Genomic DNA, 15,858 nt, shown 5'->3' with positions numbered 1-15,858 from the left:
ATTCATTTACTTCAAATTTAATTTTTTAGGACATTTCAACAAAAAAGATGGATTTCAATTAATGAAATACTTTCCATTTTATATTATTCCAACCAAAAAAAATTTCAAAATTCTTAAAATTTTGATTTATTTTTTCTCTCACAAACCCCCCAACCAAATAGCCCCTTAGCTTTTTTTTTTTCTAAGAAAAAAAAAGTTATGACGCACGATTTAGAATTGAAATAGCACTGTATTTTTTTTTTCATAATTTTAAATAAATTTAATCTTAATATTATAACGCATTCATTTACCTCAAATTTAATTTTTTAGGACATTTGGACTAATTAAAAATAAACTCATACATACAACACATACATAAATACAACTTCTCTTGATTTGTAGGTTGGAAGCTTTGACTATCAACTAAAAGGTCTTTAGTTCGAATTTTATATATATCATATGTATATAAATTTATCTTTGTTGCTTCCTGGAATATTCATTGTGATAGAGAAGTATATAGTTTAACGTCTTAGCGTTGTACGAAGATCCAGCACACAAGCATATGAAAAAGAGAGGGTGCAACATTTATAAGAGACACTAAAATTTTTACATATAAACCCCTGAAAAGGGGGAAAACACTGGGCCTCGCCCAATTTAAATGAATCAATTAGTATTTGCAGTTGATTATAAATGAGGCTCTTTTTTATGGAAAAGGCATTGACTTGATGTCACAAATGTACATCATCTAGAGCGTATTATATGGTGGGAGTTACAATAATCAACATAGACATATTTGTTTGGTTGGCAGAATCATTTTTGATAAGACAGAGGTCGGAATGACTGTGGTAGGCTATGAAACTTGGAAGGGCCATAGTCGGCATGAGATTGGGGTCAAAAAGATCATTATCTGATGAGGGAGGTCGGAAGGACTATAGTAGGCGATGGAGGTAAGAAATATCATAGTTGGCAAGATATTGGGGTCAGAAAGACCATTGTATGGCCAGGAAGGTCAGAAGTATGGTAGTCGGTAGGAGATTGGGGTCAGAAAGACCGTTATCTGGTGAGGGAGGTTGGAAGGACCGTAGTAGGCGACAGAGGTCCGAAGGACCGTAGTCGGCAAGAGACTGGGGTCAGAAAGACCGTAGTAGTAGGGCGGTACTCCAACAGGTGGTGGTTCGACAAAACTTGGTGGTGGTGTGGCAGAACTCCGGCAGTGGTCGAGTTGGAGCTATGCAATTGGAGCTTTCTTACTTTTCTTCCTTCTTCTCTCTTGACTTTTTCCCATTTTCAAGAAAAAATATTGAAAATGGGTTATATTTATAAAATTTTTGAGTGACATGACTTATAAATAAGTAAATCATCAAGGGTAAATCTTAAATAACCTCACCCTGATTATGTGGTCTTTGTTGTTTGCGCTGTAATAGAACCGCCGCATCTGGGCGTGGTTGTCCGTGCACAAATTATTTTGTTATCTTATCTTGCTAATATTTAGGGGACGCGTAATTTTGTCTTGCTAATATTTAGGGGCCGCGTAAGGGCTACGGGACTATAAAATGTGGAGTTTATTTTAGGTCAAAGGTGACCAAGCACCGCATCACAGTGCGAAGCTTTTCCTGTAAGGCAAAAATTGTCATTCGGCATCAATTTTCTCTTTCTTGGTGATTTCAGATTCTGCCCCTCTTCAACCATTGTGTTCAACCTCTTTCTCACGCTTGTTATTTAGATTCATTCTTCCTCGCGACATCGAGGCTTCCGATTATGTTGCAGCGATTCATTGACAACGTGCTCGCCGTCGGCAAGGAGTACGATCTCTCTCTCTCTCTCTCCTTTTCTCTCTCTCTTCTCTCTCTCCATCTACAAATTGATGTTTTGCGCTCGTTTTCCATATTTTTTTCCTCTCGATTTACTGGATGACTGGGAATTCTCTTGCAAAATTTCCATTTCCTTTGTCGTTTCGATAATCGAAAAATTTCAAGATGCGGTTTTGGGTTAAATTTTGAATTTGATAAAGGGTTATTTTAAATTTTTTTGGTGAATGTGATTAAATGCTCTATATTCGAATTTGATTTAGCCGTAAGATGAAATTAGGGCGGACTAGATGAAATTTGTGCTTTTTCTAGAATTAAATCGTATTAGTTCGACTTTATGGATTCCTGTTTTTTCTTTTTTCCAAGGATATGATTGCTAAGGAAGAAAATATTTTTGGGGAGCGAATTTTCTAGTTGACGTGGGTGTTCTATGACTGAGTTGGTTATAGATGAAAATATTATATTTTCCTAATGAACTGCGGGATTTTAGCGGAGTTGTCGTCTCTACATTAGAAGCCCTTCTGTCGCCTCTCACTCAAGAGGGTTGCTTCAGTCAGTCTCTTCAATCAAACATTTACCCCCATGTGTTGTACAAATATCTATCTGTAAATTAAGGCTAGCAATTTAGGCCTAGTTTGGTTTGGTTGTTGGTGATGTAAAATGGAGTTTTAAAAACAGATGTTGATAAAAAGGAATTTATAAAACTCTTGTTTCAAGTTTTTGTATGAAGATTATGTTTGTTGATAATTGAGGTACGTGGAGCACATATTTTAGGGTGAGGTAGGAAGATAAGGGTTTATCTCCTTAGTCTGCTATTGTGGTAAGAGAACCATCAACAGTGATGATTTATTATCACTCGGGCAATGACTGTAGTTGATGAAGTGGGTAGTGGAGTGTGTCATGTGATTTGTGGCTCTTGAGTCAATGATCCATACTCCTTTCAAATGATTTCTAGAGGCACCTAATACAATGGATATAAAAAATTTACCTGAAAGTACAAGAGAAGAAGATGCAGGTGATTTTTTAAGGGATACAATTAGTTGTTTTAGTTTATCAATATTTTCTTTGTTGAGCTACTAAAGCTGGACTATTTACTTGGGGGCTTTCGATGTAACTCCCTGCATGCCTCCTTTTTATGTCTTGATTTTTTGTAATAGATGCACCAAAGAAAGACAGTCTTTGTCTTGAGATTTTGAGAAATCCTTACCTCTTTTATTCTATGACGCCTCTTTGGATATCACCATTGTTGAACCTTCATCAACCTTTGGTTCCAGCATTACACCTCGTTGGCTTTCCTTGGAACAAATGAGAGAAATGATCCCATTTAATGAGGGTGTCTCCTCTTTTTCAAGGATATGAACTCTAACTTAGTCAAACTCTGTATTTAATCCTGCAAGAAAGTCATGCACTCCATCTTTCTCAATAAAGTTTTTAGGATAGCAGCAACTTCTGGACACTTGGTCTATATGCATTTGTAGTGATCAAGTTCTTGCTACAAGGTTTATAGGAGAGTGGTATATTCAGTCACGGTCTTGCTTCTTTGTTTTGTGATTCCCACCTTGATTTTAATTTCGAAGATTTGTGCTGCATCCTGAACTTTTGAGAAGGTTTGCCTAGCGGCATCCCATATGTCTTTTGCAGTAGATAAGAGCATGAAAGTATCGCTAATTTCTGGATTCATGAAATTTCATAGCCGTGACATAATCATAGAGTATGCATGCCCAAAAATTAGGATATTCTTTTTTTTGTTCCTACCCCAAGGAGCTAATTCATCTTTCCTTTTCCTTTTAAGTAGGCCTTCATAGATTGAGACTACTTCAAATAATTCTTCTCATTAAAGCGATAAGAAGGTTGCATATTTTGGAGATCTCCTCTTCCTTGTTGCACCATAGAGTCCTCCATTTGTTCAAAGCTTTGGGAGGAATTTGCTTAAGACGTTGCAACTACAAAGGGTAGAGATGAAGACTATATCAAGAAGGACAACAATAAAGGCTGTGTTGGTTATAGATAGAATAATAATAAGGGAAGGTCGACAATGAAGGCATGAAAATACAAAAAACTAAAAATTCTTGCGACGACAATGAAGGCTCTTATACCATCTTAAATTCAGTGAATTGGAGAGGGAAAAGGCTTAGTTTTATTGAATAAACTTGTCCCTATTTATAGATCTATGCAAGATATATTAATGAAGAAACAAATAATTATAAATTCATGCATAATTGCTCTAATATAATCCTTCCTAAATTAGCCATCAAAATATGGAAGGAGATCAGCGTTATCCAGGTGAGCCTCCCACAGATTCTCATCCTAGCCATGGGATCAAAATGCCAATGGATGGCTAGGATTTAATTTGTGAGTCTCCACGGATTCTCATCCTAGCCATGGGGTCAAAATGCCAAAGGATGGCTAAGATTTAATAATATTATTATAAATTGTGATTAAATATTTAAATACTTTGATATTAAATTAAAATATAAATGTTCAATCACATAATTATTAGTGTAATTAGTAATTACTATTTTCAATGATATGATTGTCTTAAATCTTGAAATATGTAAATGTAACCAAATAGTTCATCAAAATTTAACAGTATTTAACCTCTGTCATGCCAAACAATTTTCATTATTTATCTTCCTTAGGAGTTAGAAGATTTACTAAATCCTTCTTGAGTTAAATCCTACTTGTTGCCAAACAAGCGCTTAACATTTCTCTTGGATTAGAAGACCATTTACGATTTATCTAGCATGGTAAGCATTTTTCTGAGGGGCAAAGCTATTTTCTTTGCTATGGGGATTTTCTTTGCTGGTTTTAAGCTTAAGGATTACTTAAATTGGTACGGGTCTGCCTTGTAGCTGTAGAAGACCCAATCTTAAACTTTTTGTAATGTTGAGTGCTTAATTGGTGCCTTTTTTAACAGTATAAAAGCCATGTTCCTATGATATTTATAGACTGCTTTAATTTTCTTTTTGCACTGTAAGGAAATTAATATGCGGGGAAAAAGGATTCATGTAGCCAACCCCACGTAGTGGGATAAAAGGCTTGATGTTGTTGTTGTACTGTAAAAAAATTAATAACTATGAAGTCAACAACGAGTTATTGCTTGTAGTCTTTTTCAAGTGAAACAAAATCTTAAATACGGGAGCCAAGTTTTAAGGCTTTTAGGTCAAATGCAAAATATGAACTCTTCATGCTCTGACAATTGATACCTGGGGTGAATTCGACTGTGGCGTTGCTTGGCTTTCAAATGAGAGAGAGGTTCTTGATTGAAAACAGCCGTCACTTTTCAGACAAAATACTTTCTGCAGGAATGCCATCTTGTCATGTCATGATAAGTGAACTTTTTAAAGGTTACATGAATATAAATTATCAATTTTATTTCTTGTGACTAACCACTTATAATACTTATTTGGTTTTATTTTGAATCTTTTGTGGCCTAAAGTTTACCATTTGGATCCCAATGTTTGGAAAGATTTTGTACCTTTTTAATGTTTCTTGTCGAGCTACACTCACATATTAACATTGGGACTTTTAGTGGATGTGACTAGGATGCAGATGTATTTGGATACTTCTTTTCATTAATTATTTATTGCTAATTCTTGAGCTTCCTTCTGTTGTTCACTATGCGTTGAGAGTCAAATCTCTATTGCCTCCTTGAGAGAGAGTTGTCCTGAACCACTAGAGTATGAGGCATGCTTACCTAGCCATTATCATTCTATGTTATAGTATGAGTAGTTTTCTCGAATTGTCAATATATAGAATTATCATGAAATGCATGACTATATTCAAGGAGTTTTCCCTACTGATATCAGGCTCTCTACGCTAAGTTAAATTATAAATTTTATATTAAAAAAAAATCAGGCTCTCTACACTAAGCTTGGAAATGCATGCTGGTGTGCTTCTTGAATCTTTGGCATCTTAAAGTTTCTGTTTCAGGAAATCTCATTAATAATACTTTACTTTTCTTGGAAAGATCTTCTTGATTATATGTTATTGAAACTGATGCCATGAGCAGTTTGCCTACATTCGAATAATGAAGGAGAATTATTAGAGGTTTGTTTGGAGTGATACTGTCTATAAAGTCAATTATGAAATTATCATATAAAAAATTATTGTTTGAAGTTATTATATAATTTCTTTAAAATATTAATGATAGAATTATAAAATTTTGAATTGAGAAACTATGGAACATAGCAGCACTGCTAGAATGCAAGATGATGAACTCAATCATGTAAAGTTTTTTTGGGCAAGATAACTTTTTGAGACGTATTTGATAAGTTGTTAGTCAAATGCTAGTGTCATTGCCATTTGAAAAACAAAATTGACTGAAAGTTTCTATTCTAGGAAATCTCATTAATAATACTTTGATTTTCTTAGAAAGATCCTCTTGATTATATATTTTGAGTTCATACTTGCAAATAGTGAAGGTGAATTATCTTGTTGATTATATGTTCTGTGTTCTGGAATTGATGTCATGAACAATTTTATACTTGAAATAGCGAAGATGAATAATTAGGGATCTGTTTGGGGTGATTAAAACTCTGTAAAGTCAATTATAAAATTGTCATAAAAAAATTTATTGTTTGAAGTTATTAAATAATTTCTTTAAAAAATAAATGATAGAATTATAAAATCTTGAATTGAGAAACTACAAAACATAGCCACACTTCTAGAACGCAATATGATGAACTCAATCATTTAAAGTTATTTTAGACAATAGAACTTTTGTAGACGTAGTTGATAAGTTAGTCAAATGCTAGTGTCATTGAGATTCACAAACAAAACGGATAGAAAGTTGTTGCAAACTGACCCCAAGAGTTATGACCAATTAATGCGCAAATAGTTTTAACTCTCTACAACAACAGATGCATGATTTACTTTCTTATTTGTTACATGGTAATGCCATTAACTATTGCATCAAATTTTGCAGATCAGTGAAGACATTCACATATGAATCTTTGAACAATATTACAAGGTTGATTAATGGAGTTTCTGCACTTCTACTGGCCGTACTTCCTGGGAAGGCAACCATTTTAGAGGGCATGTATGGCTGGGAGCTTAGGCCTACCTTTCGTGGGCCTCGACTTCCTAGATGGATGGAGAAGTAAGTTCTGGTGTTTTTCTGGTGTTTTTAGGTTCTTTACCCTTTTGATGATAAATAAGTTCTTCATTTGGCCTCCTGTATGTTAGCCTTTTTTAGAATTGTTTGGTTTGATGGAGTTCTTCCAACCACTGATGAGCGAAGCGTGACATCTTATTCTAACCTCATTTAATTTTAGAGAATGTAAATGTAACGATTAGAAGATATTTTCTTTATGCAAGCTACTGTGCATAAATTTTAATATCATTGGCCATGTAATATAATTTTATGTTTTAATGTTAGATTCACTTATTTACGTTTGTTTCATCAGTAATATGAAGAACTATTTATTTCTAGGTTTGAAATTTTAAAATAAAATTTCTTTTGTTTATGTTCTTGATGGCAGTGGTGTGTCCTCATTCAACCAATTCATACATGAACTTTCTCTTGATTCTGATTCTTCAAGTATAGAATATTCATCTGGAGAAGATGATGATGACGGAAACATGTCTCCAGCTTCTCCTTCGTCCCATACCTCTCGCTTTTCTCATGCAAGCAGCTTTTCTCGAACTAGCAAACGAGTAACGTGGATGCAACCAATCATGTTATTGATGTCCATGATTTTGTGTCCTTTGAAGGTTCTTTTGAGGATTCCACTATTGATTTATCATTCGGCTGGGTTTAGGAGAGGGGGAGACACCTCCAGTAGCATACATAGAGACCAGTTAATAGATGACCCATATATAAATAAGAAACCAGCCCATCTAAAAGACCATATCGTTCAGCGCACAATGGATAGAAGACGTGGAGTGATTGAGGTAATGTAGACTTCTCTGCTATTATTCTTATGTTTTCAGAATATTTATTTTCATGGTTCTACATTCGTGTAGTTACTATAATAAGATTAAATGTAATTGCAAGGGAATTAGTTTGTCATCTGTGATATTATTTTATCCAGGATCTTCATCTAGCCATTGAAGTGCTCATTGAAGCGATTTTTGATATCTTCCACAAGGCTGCACATTTTCTTCTTTCGCCTTCAGAAATCTGCAGGATACTTTTTGGGATCTCCTCGTCTCATGAATTTGATGTACCTGTTCCCATGTCTATCCTTGCTGATGCTGATCCAACTCCTACTGAAAGGCGGACTTCTTTCAGAAGATCTTTGAATACAGATGCACGAACCTGCCAAGATGTAATTACAGAGCTTGGGTATGCGCTTTTGCTTTGAAATGCTTTATGGCCTTACTGTTTCTCAGTCTTTTGTTAAAGGTACATAAAGCCTGGGTCATAAACTTCACATGTGGTCCAGAAAGCTTCATTGGTGTTGGAAAATATAGCACATATTGTATGATATACGGCTGACCTTTGAGTTGGAAATGAGTGAACAGTAGGGTTGGATAAGCAAGTACACGAGACCTACCAATATGTTTTTTTCTACTAGTATAAATTATGGTCAGACCATGTACCTTAAACTGAAAGCTTCTAGATTATTTTGGTAGTTTATATTGCCTTAAAACAAGTGATCCGAGCATTATTGTGCTAGATGCTAGTGGAGTTATATTGTAGTCTTTAAATATAACTATAATTCCATATATATGGAAAAAGATTAAGGAAGGAATTAATGTGGGGTTTGAATTCAAATATGCGAGGGAGATATGTAAGGAAAGTTTCCTAATTGTGTTTATTATATGTTAAGAAGGTTTTAATTATTTACGAAAGCTTCCTAATTGGGTTTATTATTTGTTAGGAAGGATTTAATTATGGAGATTTTTATTAGGAAGGTTCCAAATATGTTCTTATATATTATAGCTATTTAAGGGGGAGTTGTCTAGAATTTATGCTTTTTGTTAGATTTTTTGCTGTAGTTTTTCTCAGAGGCTTCCTAATAGTGTCTTAGCGGCGTCTAGGTTGTTTGGGATAACCGATCTACCTTATTGAAGTATTAATATAAAAATCAGCTACCGCTTTAGTTTTACTGTAATTTTCTTATTTGTTGTTTGCTGTTTTTGTTTCCAAGGCATATTAGTTTCTCAACCCTACAATGTGTTTTCTTAAGCAACTCTCATTCTAATACAACACTATTGTGAGTCATCAAGCTTGAATCATGTGCTTTTGGCAAGGGAAATTTTGATACTGAGCATATGCATAAGATGATCAGGCACATAATGTATCATCTTGGGTGATGTAGTTAATGTGTAATAGCAAGATTATACCCATCTCCTAGATGCTGATGAGGATCTTGTTGTTGACAATTCTTGTGTGGATCACCTAGGCAAGGACTAATAAGAGGCTTAGTTTCCATGTGATGATGAGTCTAAATGTGGCTTATATTCTTTAGTCTATTCTTGTTGAAGTGTTTACATTACGGAGTTAAGGGGAGAGGAAATGGGGGCATTGCTTGCTTTCAAACCAACACTGGCATTGAGTTTTCTCAACAATTTCATTAGAAAGACTATGGAGAGGAAGGGTGGTGGAGTCTTTCAGCTGTTTTTCATTCTTCTTAAAAGGGGTTGGAGTTAATGGAATTTCTTAAGAATCTTTGATTCATTTTTCTCATGGTAGCATGTTTGAAAGGATAATAGGCTTTGGTTTGCATATTCTAACAAATAAGATCAGGGTTTGACCTTATTTAAAGTGGCGTGTTAGTGAATAACGTATTTGGAAATGTGTTATGGATAAATTTAGAAATCATTTCAAAGTTTGATATAGAGATTTGTGAATAATTTTTTTTTGTGTGTGGATTCTTGTCAAAATAGTTAACTAGTACCTCAAGTTGTGATCTTGAAACATAAACTAGCACCTCTTAGATGGATATGACTAGATTTAGGAAAATAATCAACGTCCACCTTTTACCATTACAGAAAAAACTTCCCTGGGATAGAGTTTTATCAAGTTTCATTGTGATGTGATACAAGATTGCTATAAGAATTGTAAAAGGCCTTGGGTTACATAATTCAACTAATGATTAATTGCTGTTATAATCAATTCTGATTGATTTCAAAGACCTTAAGATGGGCAATTGACAAGTTGCTTATCATGCAAAATGAGATTTCATTGTACTAAAAAAAAAAGATTTTTCTTAGGCATGATCAAATGGTTCTATAAATGCATTACTTCATTTATTCACTTATTTTGTGATGTTTTTCATGTTTTAGAGTCATAGAGTTGGTAATTCAATTAGAATACGTGTTCCCCTATTCCAAGGAGATTTATCACTATGAATATACTTTTCTTCACTTGGAACCAAGTGATGCTTAGTTTCATTTTTCAATCCTTGGGAGCTAACATGCCTTACATCAAATCTTGTTTTTTTTTTAAGGAAAATTTTTATAATCAGTCAATAAAATGAGTACAACATCAAGCAAATGCATAGAATTGTTAGTTGAATAAGAAATAACCAAAATATTTCCCTTACCGAGGGAACATAAATATCAATTTCCACCAAAATGGTGGGTACATAATGCCTGGGTAGCCTAGCTATAGAAACTTCTACTCTGAATAGGTTTATCAAAAATAGAACAAAGCAAGAATGATGTAGATTGATTAAAAAATTGATGCAAACAAGAAAATAAAGGTTTTTTCAACATTCATAAGGCACCAACAATAGCATCAAAAGCCATAGGAAGAGAAGCAACAAATGAAACGGACAAGATGGAGCTGGGTGAGGAGACAAGGCATCAGATGCATCCATACTCAAGGTGGAGATCAAGCATTGAATCCACGATGTATAACGAACTAGTGAATATCGCATAACAAGACAAACCTTTTCAACTAATATTAGGTTTGGGAGATGATGGGCAAGAAGAAGTCACTAGCCCAGCCCCCGCACCAAGAGCCTGAAACAAAAAAGGAGAACAATTAAAGAATAGAAATAATGAGTGAAAGAGATGTAAAAACTCGATGATGAGGCAATGCGAAGAATGAGCTACATAAACCACAATCTAGAGAAGGACATGCCATGAGTAGACAAAAGAAGGGGTGAGCTGGCACCTTTTTGCATTGAGGCAAGGAAAGATGTAACTGGGGTGATGAGGATGGAAAACAAGGAGGCATAATAGTCATTTTAGTTTTAGTTTTAGTTTTTTTTTTTTTTTTTTTTTACATCAAATGATGCTTTGTCATGTCATGATTATATGACTCTTAATATGACACGATGGAGAAAAAGGATTCATGCAGCCAACCCCACATAATGGTATAAAGGCTTGATGTTTTTGTTTTTGTGTAAATGATGCTTTTGTCAATTGTATTCTAGTATTTTAGATTTTGAAGGCATAAAATATTCTTTACTTTTTTCCATCTTATGATATCTTGAAACTTAATAAATATGTAAAAAAAGTTAACTTAATGGACACTTCTAAAGGTTCATCATATTGTCTCTTACACATGGATGTTGGGACATTTGAAACCTTGTTTTGTGTATGCCACTTGATGTGCCGAGTTTTAGGTTATTTTAAACAAAAATTCTTACTCTTATTAAAAATCTTGGTCAATGGAAGGAAACATGTTATATTTAAATTAGACAGTCAGTGTCATTCTAACTCATTTTTGTGCATCAGTTTCATTTAGAGTCTTATTCACTTTTTGTAATTAACTTTTGTTCGATGTTCTGATAGCTTGATGTATTCCCCAGTTCTTGGACGTCGTTTCCACCTTCATGCTTCCTCTCTTGTAATCCTTTCCTTTCATTTACGCTTTTAATATTGTTGAAGCTTGATGTACTAGGATTTTTCCTTAACAATACAATCATATATATTAATATAATTGGAAGAATATTATAGAATTTTGTGTTATTTAGCTCATGGTAATATATCAAATATCTGTAATCATATTTCCTAGGCACGTCATGTCCTATATTTTCCAAGAACTTTTATTTTGCTTTTCCCATGGCACTTGCTGACTTTCCCTGCTGGTCTGTGCTTCTTAGATAGCAGAATTAGGCTAAAGATGATATCTGAGTAGAGCTTCCTAATCTTGTTATGTTTCTTATATTTTATTGTTATACAACTCCCTTCTCAAAGTAATTTTTCTTATTCTTATTTGGATATTTGTTTTAGATATCCCTATGAAGCCATTCGTGTGGTTACATCGGATGGATATGTTCTGCTCCTTGAGAGGATCCCCAGGTATAAGCCAGGGCTAATTTAGTTTCTTTAACTACTTTTTTATGTTAATGTTGAACTAATTGGGCTAGATTTTATATTTTATAGGCGTGATTCACAGAAGGTTGTGTACCTTCAACATGGAATATTGGATTCCTCAATGGGGTTAGTATTTTTTATAATTTTAACTATATGATGATTTATGATTTTTCTAACCTAATTTGTTATTTAATTGCTTGTTAGTATTAAAAAATTTCTTAATATTTAATGTTTGAAAATTCTTTTTCATTCCAACTGTTTCATGAAATCTTCGTTGGGCTCCTGTTTTGACTATTCTGATAACATTTTGAATGTAGCTAGTGATTTTGTTTACTTGGCGTTATATTTGTCAATACTTATTTGTGATCATGGGTCAAGGACCCTGCTGCTATTTAGGAAATTTAAGTGATGCAGTTTTAGATTAGACGGCTCATTTGCACTTACCAATGCAGAAGGAATAACTTCAAAAATGCAGAAGGCTAGTCCAAAGCTAAAACTCCGCCCTCTTATAGATCATTTATGTTTCCATTGCTCTTTTAATAAGCTAATGAGCTCTGCATAATCGGAATTATGAAAATTAATAGAAAATAAACTGAATCAAGGAACAAAAAGACCAGCACAAATAACTAGATTTTCTTTTCTCCCAGGAGATTTAGTAATGTGGAGGCATGATCTAACTGATCTTTAGGTAAATTCTAAATTTGTATGTAGCAGTAAACTAGAGGTTTTAATCTCCTAAAGGTTCACTACTAATTCTATGGATATGCATGAAATTGAAAAAAGAAATTTCAAATTTGTTCATCTAGCTCATTATTTCAAACTATTAAACACCCTAACACAAGTAATTGAGTGGCTCAAAGCACATAATTTCAAAGCTAGTTAATCCAGATGACTCTGTAAGGAGATTGAGCATTTGAAACAGACGAGACATGTCCCACTTCTATCAAAACGGAATAGAGACATCTCCCAATTAATTGAAATAAAGTAAAATAAAATAAAAATTAAACTAACCAAACTTGCTAAGATCACTTATTCGCTCATTTTTTAGTATAAATATGCATATCTCAATCACTTCATAGAATAAAGTTCGACTGATGTATATTTTTATTAACAATCTCTATTGATGCAAAATCTCCAGTTTGAAACACTCTTTCCTTTTTATATAATATTAGATGGACCATTTAATCTATATTTTTATTAACAATCTCAATTGAGACAAGATCTCGCAATTATTATGTGTGCTATGATCCTAAGATTCAGTTAATCTGATCCATAATTTGCTTACTTGGTTTCAGTTGGGTTTCTAATGATGTGGTTGGTTCCCCTGCATTTGCAGCCTATGATCAAGGTTGGTAGCCTCTCTGAAATGGTAGTGAATCTAATATAATTTATCTATATTCAATGTTAAACGCTTTTAGGAAGTTGATTTGCCAAAATTTTACTGTGACCCCATTTTTGTAGGTTATGATGTCTTCCTTGGGAACCTGCGCGGACTAGTTTCAAGGGAGCATGTTGACAAAAACATTTCTTCACGCATGTAAGTCATCTTAGTCATTCTTCATAATATGGCATGAATATAGATGTAGCAGACTTAAAACTTGGTGTTTTGTTAGTATTTGCAAATTGGGCATGTGAATGTTTTGTGCTTCATCGCTCAAATTCTGAAAAAAAAGTTAGTAATTGCATATCACATCCATTAGGTAATCATCTGAAGGATGACTAGTTCCTATGGATTAGTTGTGTTCTATGATATGAAAAATTTCAGGCATGGCATCATTTGAGTTGAGATTTTCCGTTGCTGAGGGCATCTCCAACCGAAAATCTCTTTTTTCACTCCAAAATGTAGTGAAACTAAAAAATGGCATGATTCATCTCCAATCGGACTCCATTTGGCGCCCTTAGAAGAATGTAATTGCCTTTCTCCTCTTTCGCGTGTTTCTTCGGCAAATCCGGTAGAGACAAAAATAACGCAGGTGAACAATGCGACGCCACTGTTCACCCGCAACCAAATACCGGAAGTTTTGCCGTTTGGCTGGAGCTCGCGAGCGACGCCGTTCATATGTTTGGAGTTTGGTTGGAGAAGGCCTGAGTGGAAGCTAAAAAGTTCAACAAATATCGTGTCTTGTACTCTGTTGTATCCTTCACATTGATGAAGTATATTAAATCATTTTCAAATATTAATGCTATTTTTAGCTCTATCAAACTACTGACTTCATTTTAATGCAGGTATTGGAAATACTCCATCAATGAGCATGGAACCAAAGACATACCTGCAGTTATGGATAAGATACATGAAATCAAAATCGCAGAACTCAAGTTATCGTCACACCTCAATTCAGAAGATTTTTCTTATGGGCAGCCGCCCTATCAACTCGGTGTAATCTGTCACAGCCTTGGAGGAGCAGTGATGCTGATGTACATCATCATGCGCCGAATAGAAGGGAAGCCCCATAGGTTGTCAAGGATGACTTTACTCTCCCCTGCTGGCTTTCATGAAAACTCCAACCTAGTATTTACCATGGCGGAATATCTCATCCTACTTCTCGGTCCAGTCATTGCACCTTTAGTTCCAGGGCTTTATATACCTACCCGGTTTTTCCGCATGCTCTTTAACAAGTTGGCGCGAGACTTTCATAACTACCCTGCACTCGGCGGACTTGTTCAAACACTGATGAGCTATGTTGTTGGCGGCGATAGTTCAGACTGGGTGGGTGTGCTTGGATTGCCTCATTACAACATGGACGATATGCCCGGAGTGTCTCTTCGTGTCGCCATCCACTTAGCTCAGATAAAGCGAGCGAAGAGGTTTATAATGTATGATTATGGAAGTGAAGCTGCCAACATGGAGGCTTATGGTTCACCGGAGCCCTTGGACCTTGGCCATTATTATCATCTTATTGATGTGCCTGTTGATCTGGTAGCTGGAAGGAAAGATCAAGTGATCAGGCCATCCATGGTGAGGAAGCACTACAGGCTGATGAAAAGGGAAGGTGTAGAGGTCTCATACAATGAGTTTGAATACGCTCATCTGGACTTCACATTTTCACACAGGGAAGAGCTTCTGGCTTATGTTATGTCGCGTCTTTTGCTTGTCAGGCCACCACAGAAGCTGCAAGAAGAGCAAGACTGTAGAGAAGAAGATGAAATCAAATCCGTGGGGTAAGCTGTAGCTGGTATATATATAATCTCAGATTGTCTTTGTATAGTAGTACATTGTTGTGATTTTAGCATCCGAAGATCATATAGTTCACAGGGTAGAAGAGTGTTGTGGCTTCTATTATTTGGTCGTGGTGATGTGGATTGTCAAAGGGGATAGTTTTTGCCTTCCCCGCATCTGTAACTTTACATAAAATAATAGCCTTCAATGTAAATTACGAAAGCTTGCTAGCATGTTGTGTAGTTACACCTTCTCCATTATCATTCCAATTTTGTGCAGATTGGCAGGCTAATTTTCATCGGTGAAATGGTAGAAAGTGGACTGAGGGTATTGTTTTGTTGTGATTCATTTGGGAGATAAATCAGCACCCTTGGATTTCAATCTAGCTGTGTTATTTTTTTATTGAAAGTTGTGAAGTCGTAAAAGTTAAAAGAGAAGAAAACCTTGAAGAAATAGGCCAAGTTTTTTTGGAAATTTTGCATGCTCAGTTTAAGGCAATTCGAAATTATTCTGTGTGGAGTTCGAATATAGAGGATCTTCCGGATTATTGGACGTATTGTGTACGCTCTGCGTACATTCTGCTTATATTATACTTACACTCTGTGTATTTATAGATATGCAATAAATTCTTATAACCAATTATGTGTTGCTTATTTACTGGGTATCTACAAATATGCAGTACATATGTATTAAATA

At 34.9% G+C, this 15,858-nt stretch overlaps 1 protein-coding gene across 2 annotated transcripts; it reads left to right on the top strand.

Annotated features, from left to right (window-relative positions):
• The first annotated feature begins 1,470 nt into the window (after positions 1-1,470).
• Positions 1,471-15,416, top strand: LOC110104103 (lipase 3). Of its 2 annotated transcripts, XM_020833074.2 has the most exons (10): positions 1,471-1,594; positions 1,703-1,781; positions 6,715-6,888; positions 7,271-7,682; positions 7,823-8,076; positions 11,922-11,990; positions 12,075-12,131; positions 13,301-13,353; positions 13,467-13,542; positions 14,232-15,416. In XM_020833074.2, exons 2-10 carry the CDS (start codon positions 1,738-1,740, stop codon positions 15,166-15,168), a joined length of 2,076 nt encoding a protein of 691 aa, XP_020688733.1. In that variant the 5' UTR covers positions 1,471-1,594; positions 1,703-1,737; the 3' UTR covers positions 15,169-15,416. The 2 variants fall into 2 exon arrangements, with proteins under 2 accessions (XP_020688733.1, XP_028551660.1); XM_028695827.1 differs by having other exon boundaries at positions 1,518-1,781.
• The last annotated feature ends 442 nt before the right edge of the window (positions 15,417-15,858 follow it).

This window comes from Dendrobium catenatum, unplaced genomic scaffold, assembly GCF_001605985.2.
Source record: "Dendrobium catenatum unplaced genomic scaffold, ASM160598v2 fragScaff_scaffold_692, whole genome shotgun sequence".
Taxonomy (NCBI): Eukaryota; Viridiplantae; Streptophyta; class Magnoliopsida; order Asparagales; family Orchidaceae; genus Dendrobium; species Dendrobium catenatum.
This window is presented reverse-complemented; position numbering and strand designations above follow the sequence as displayed.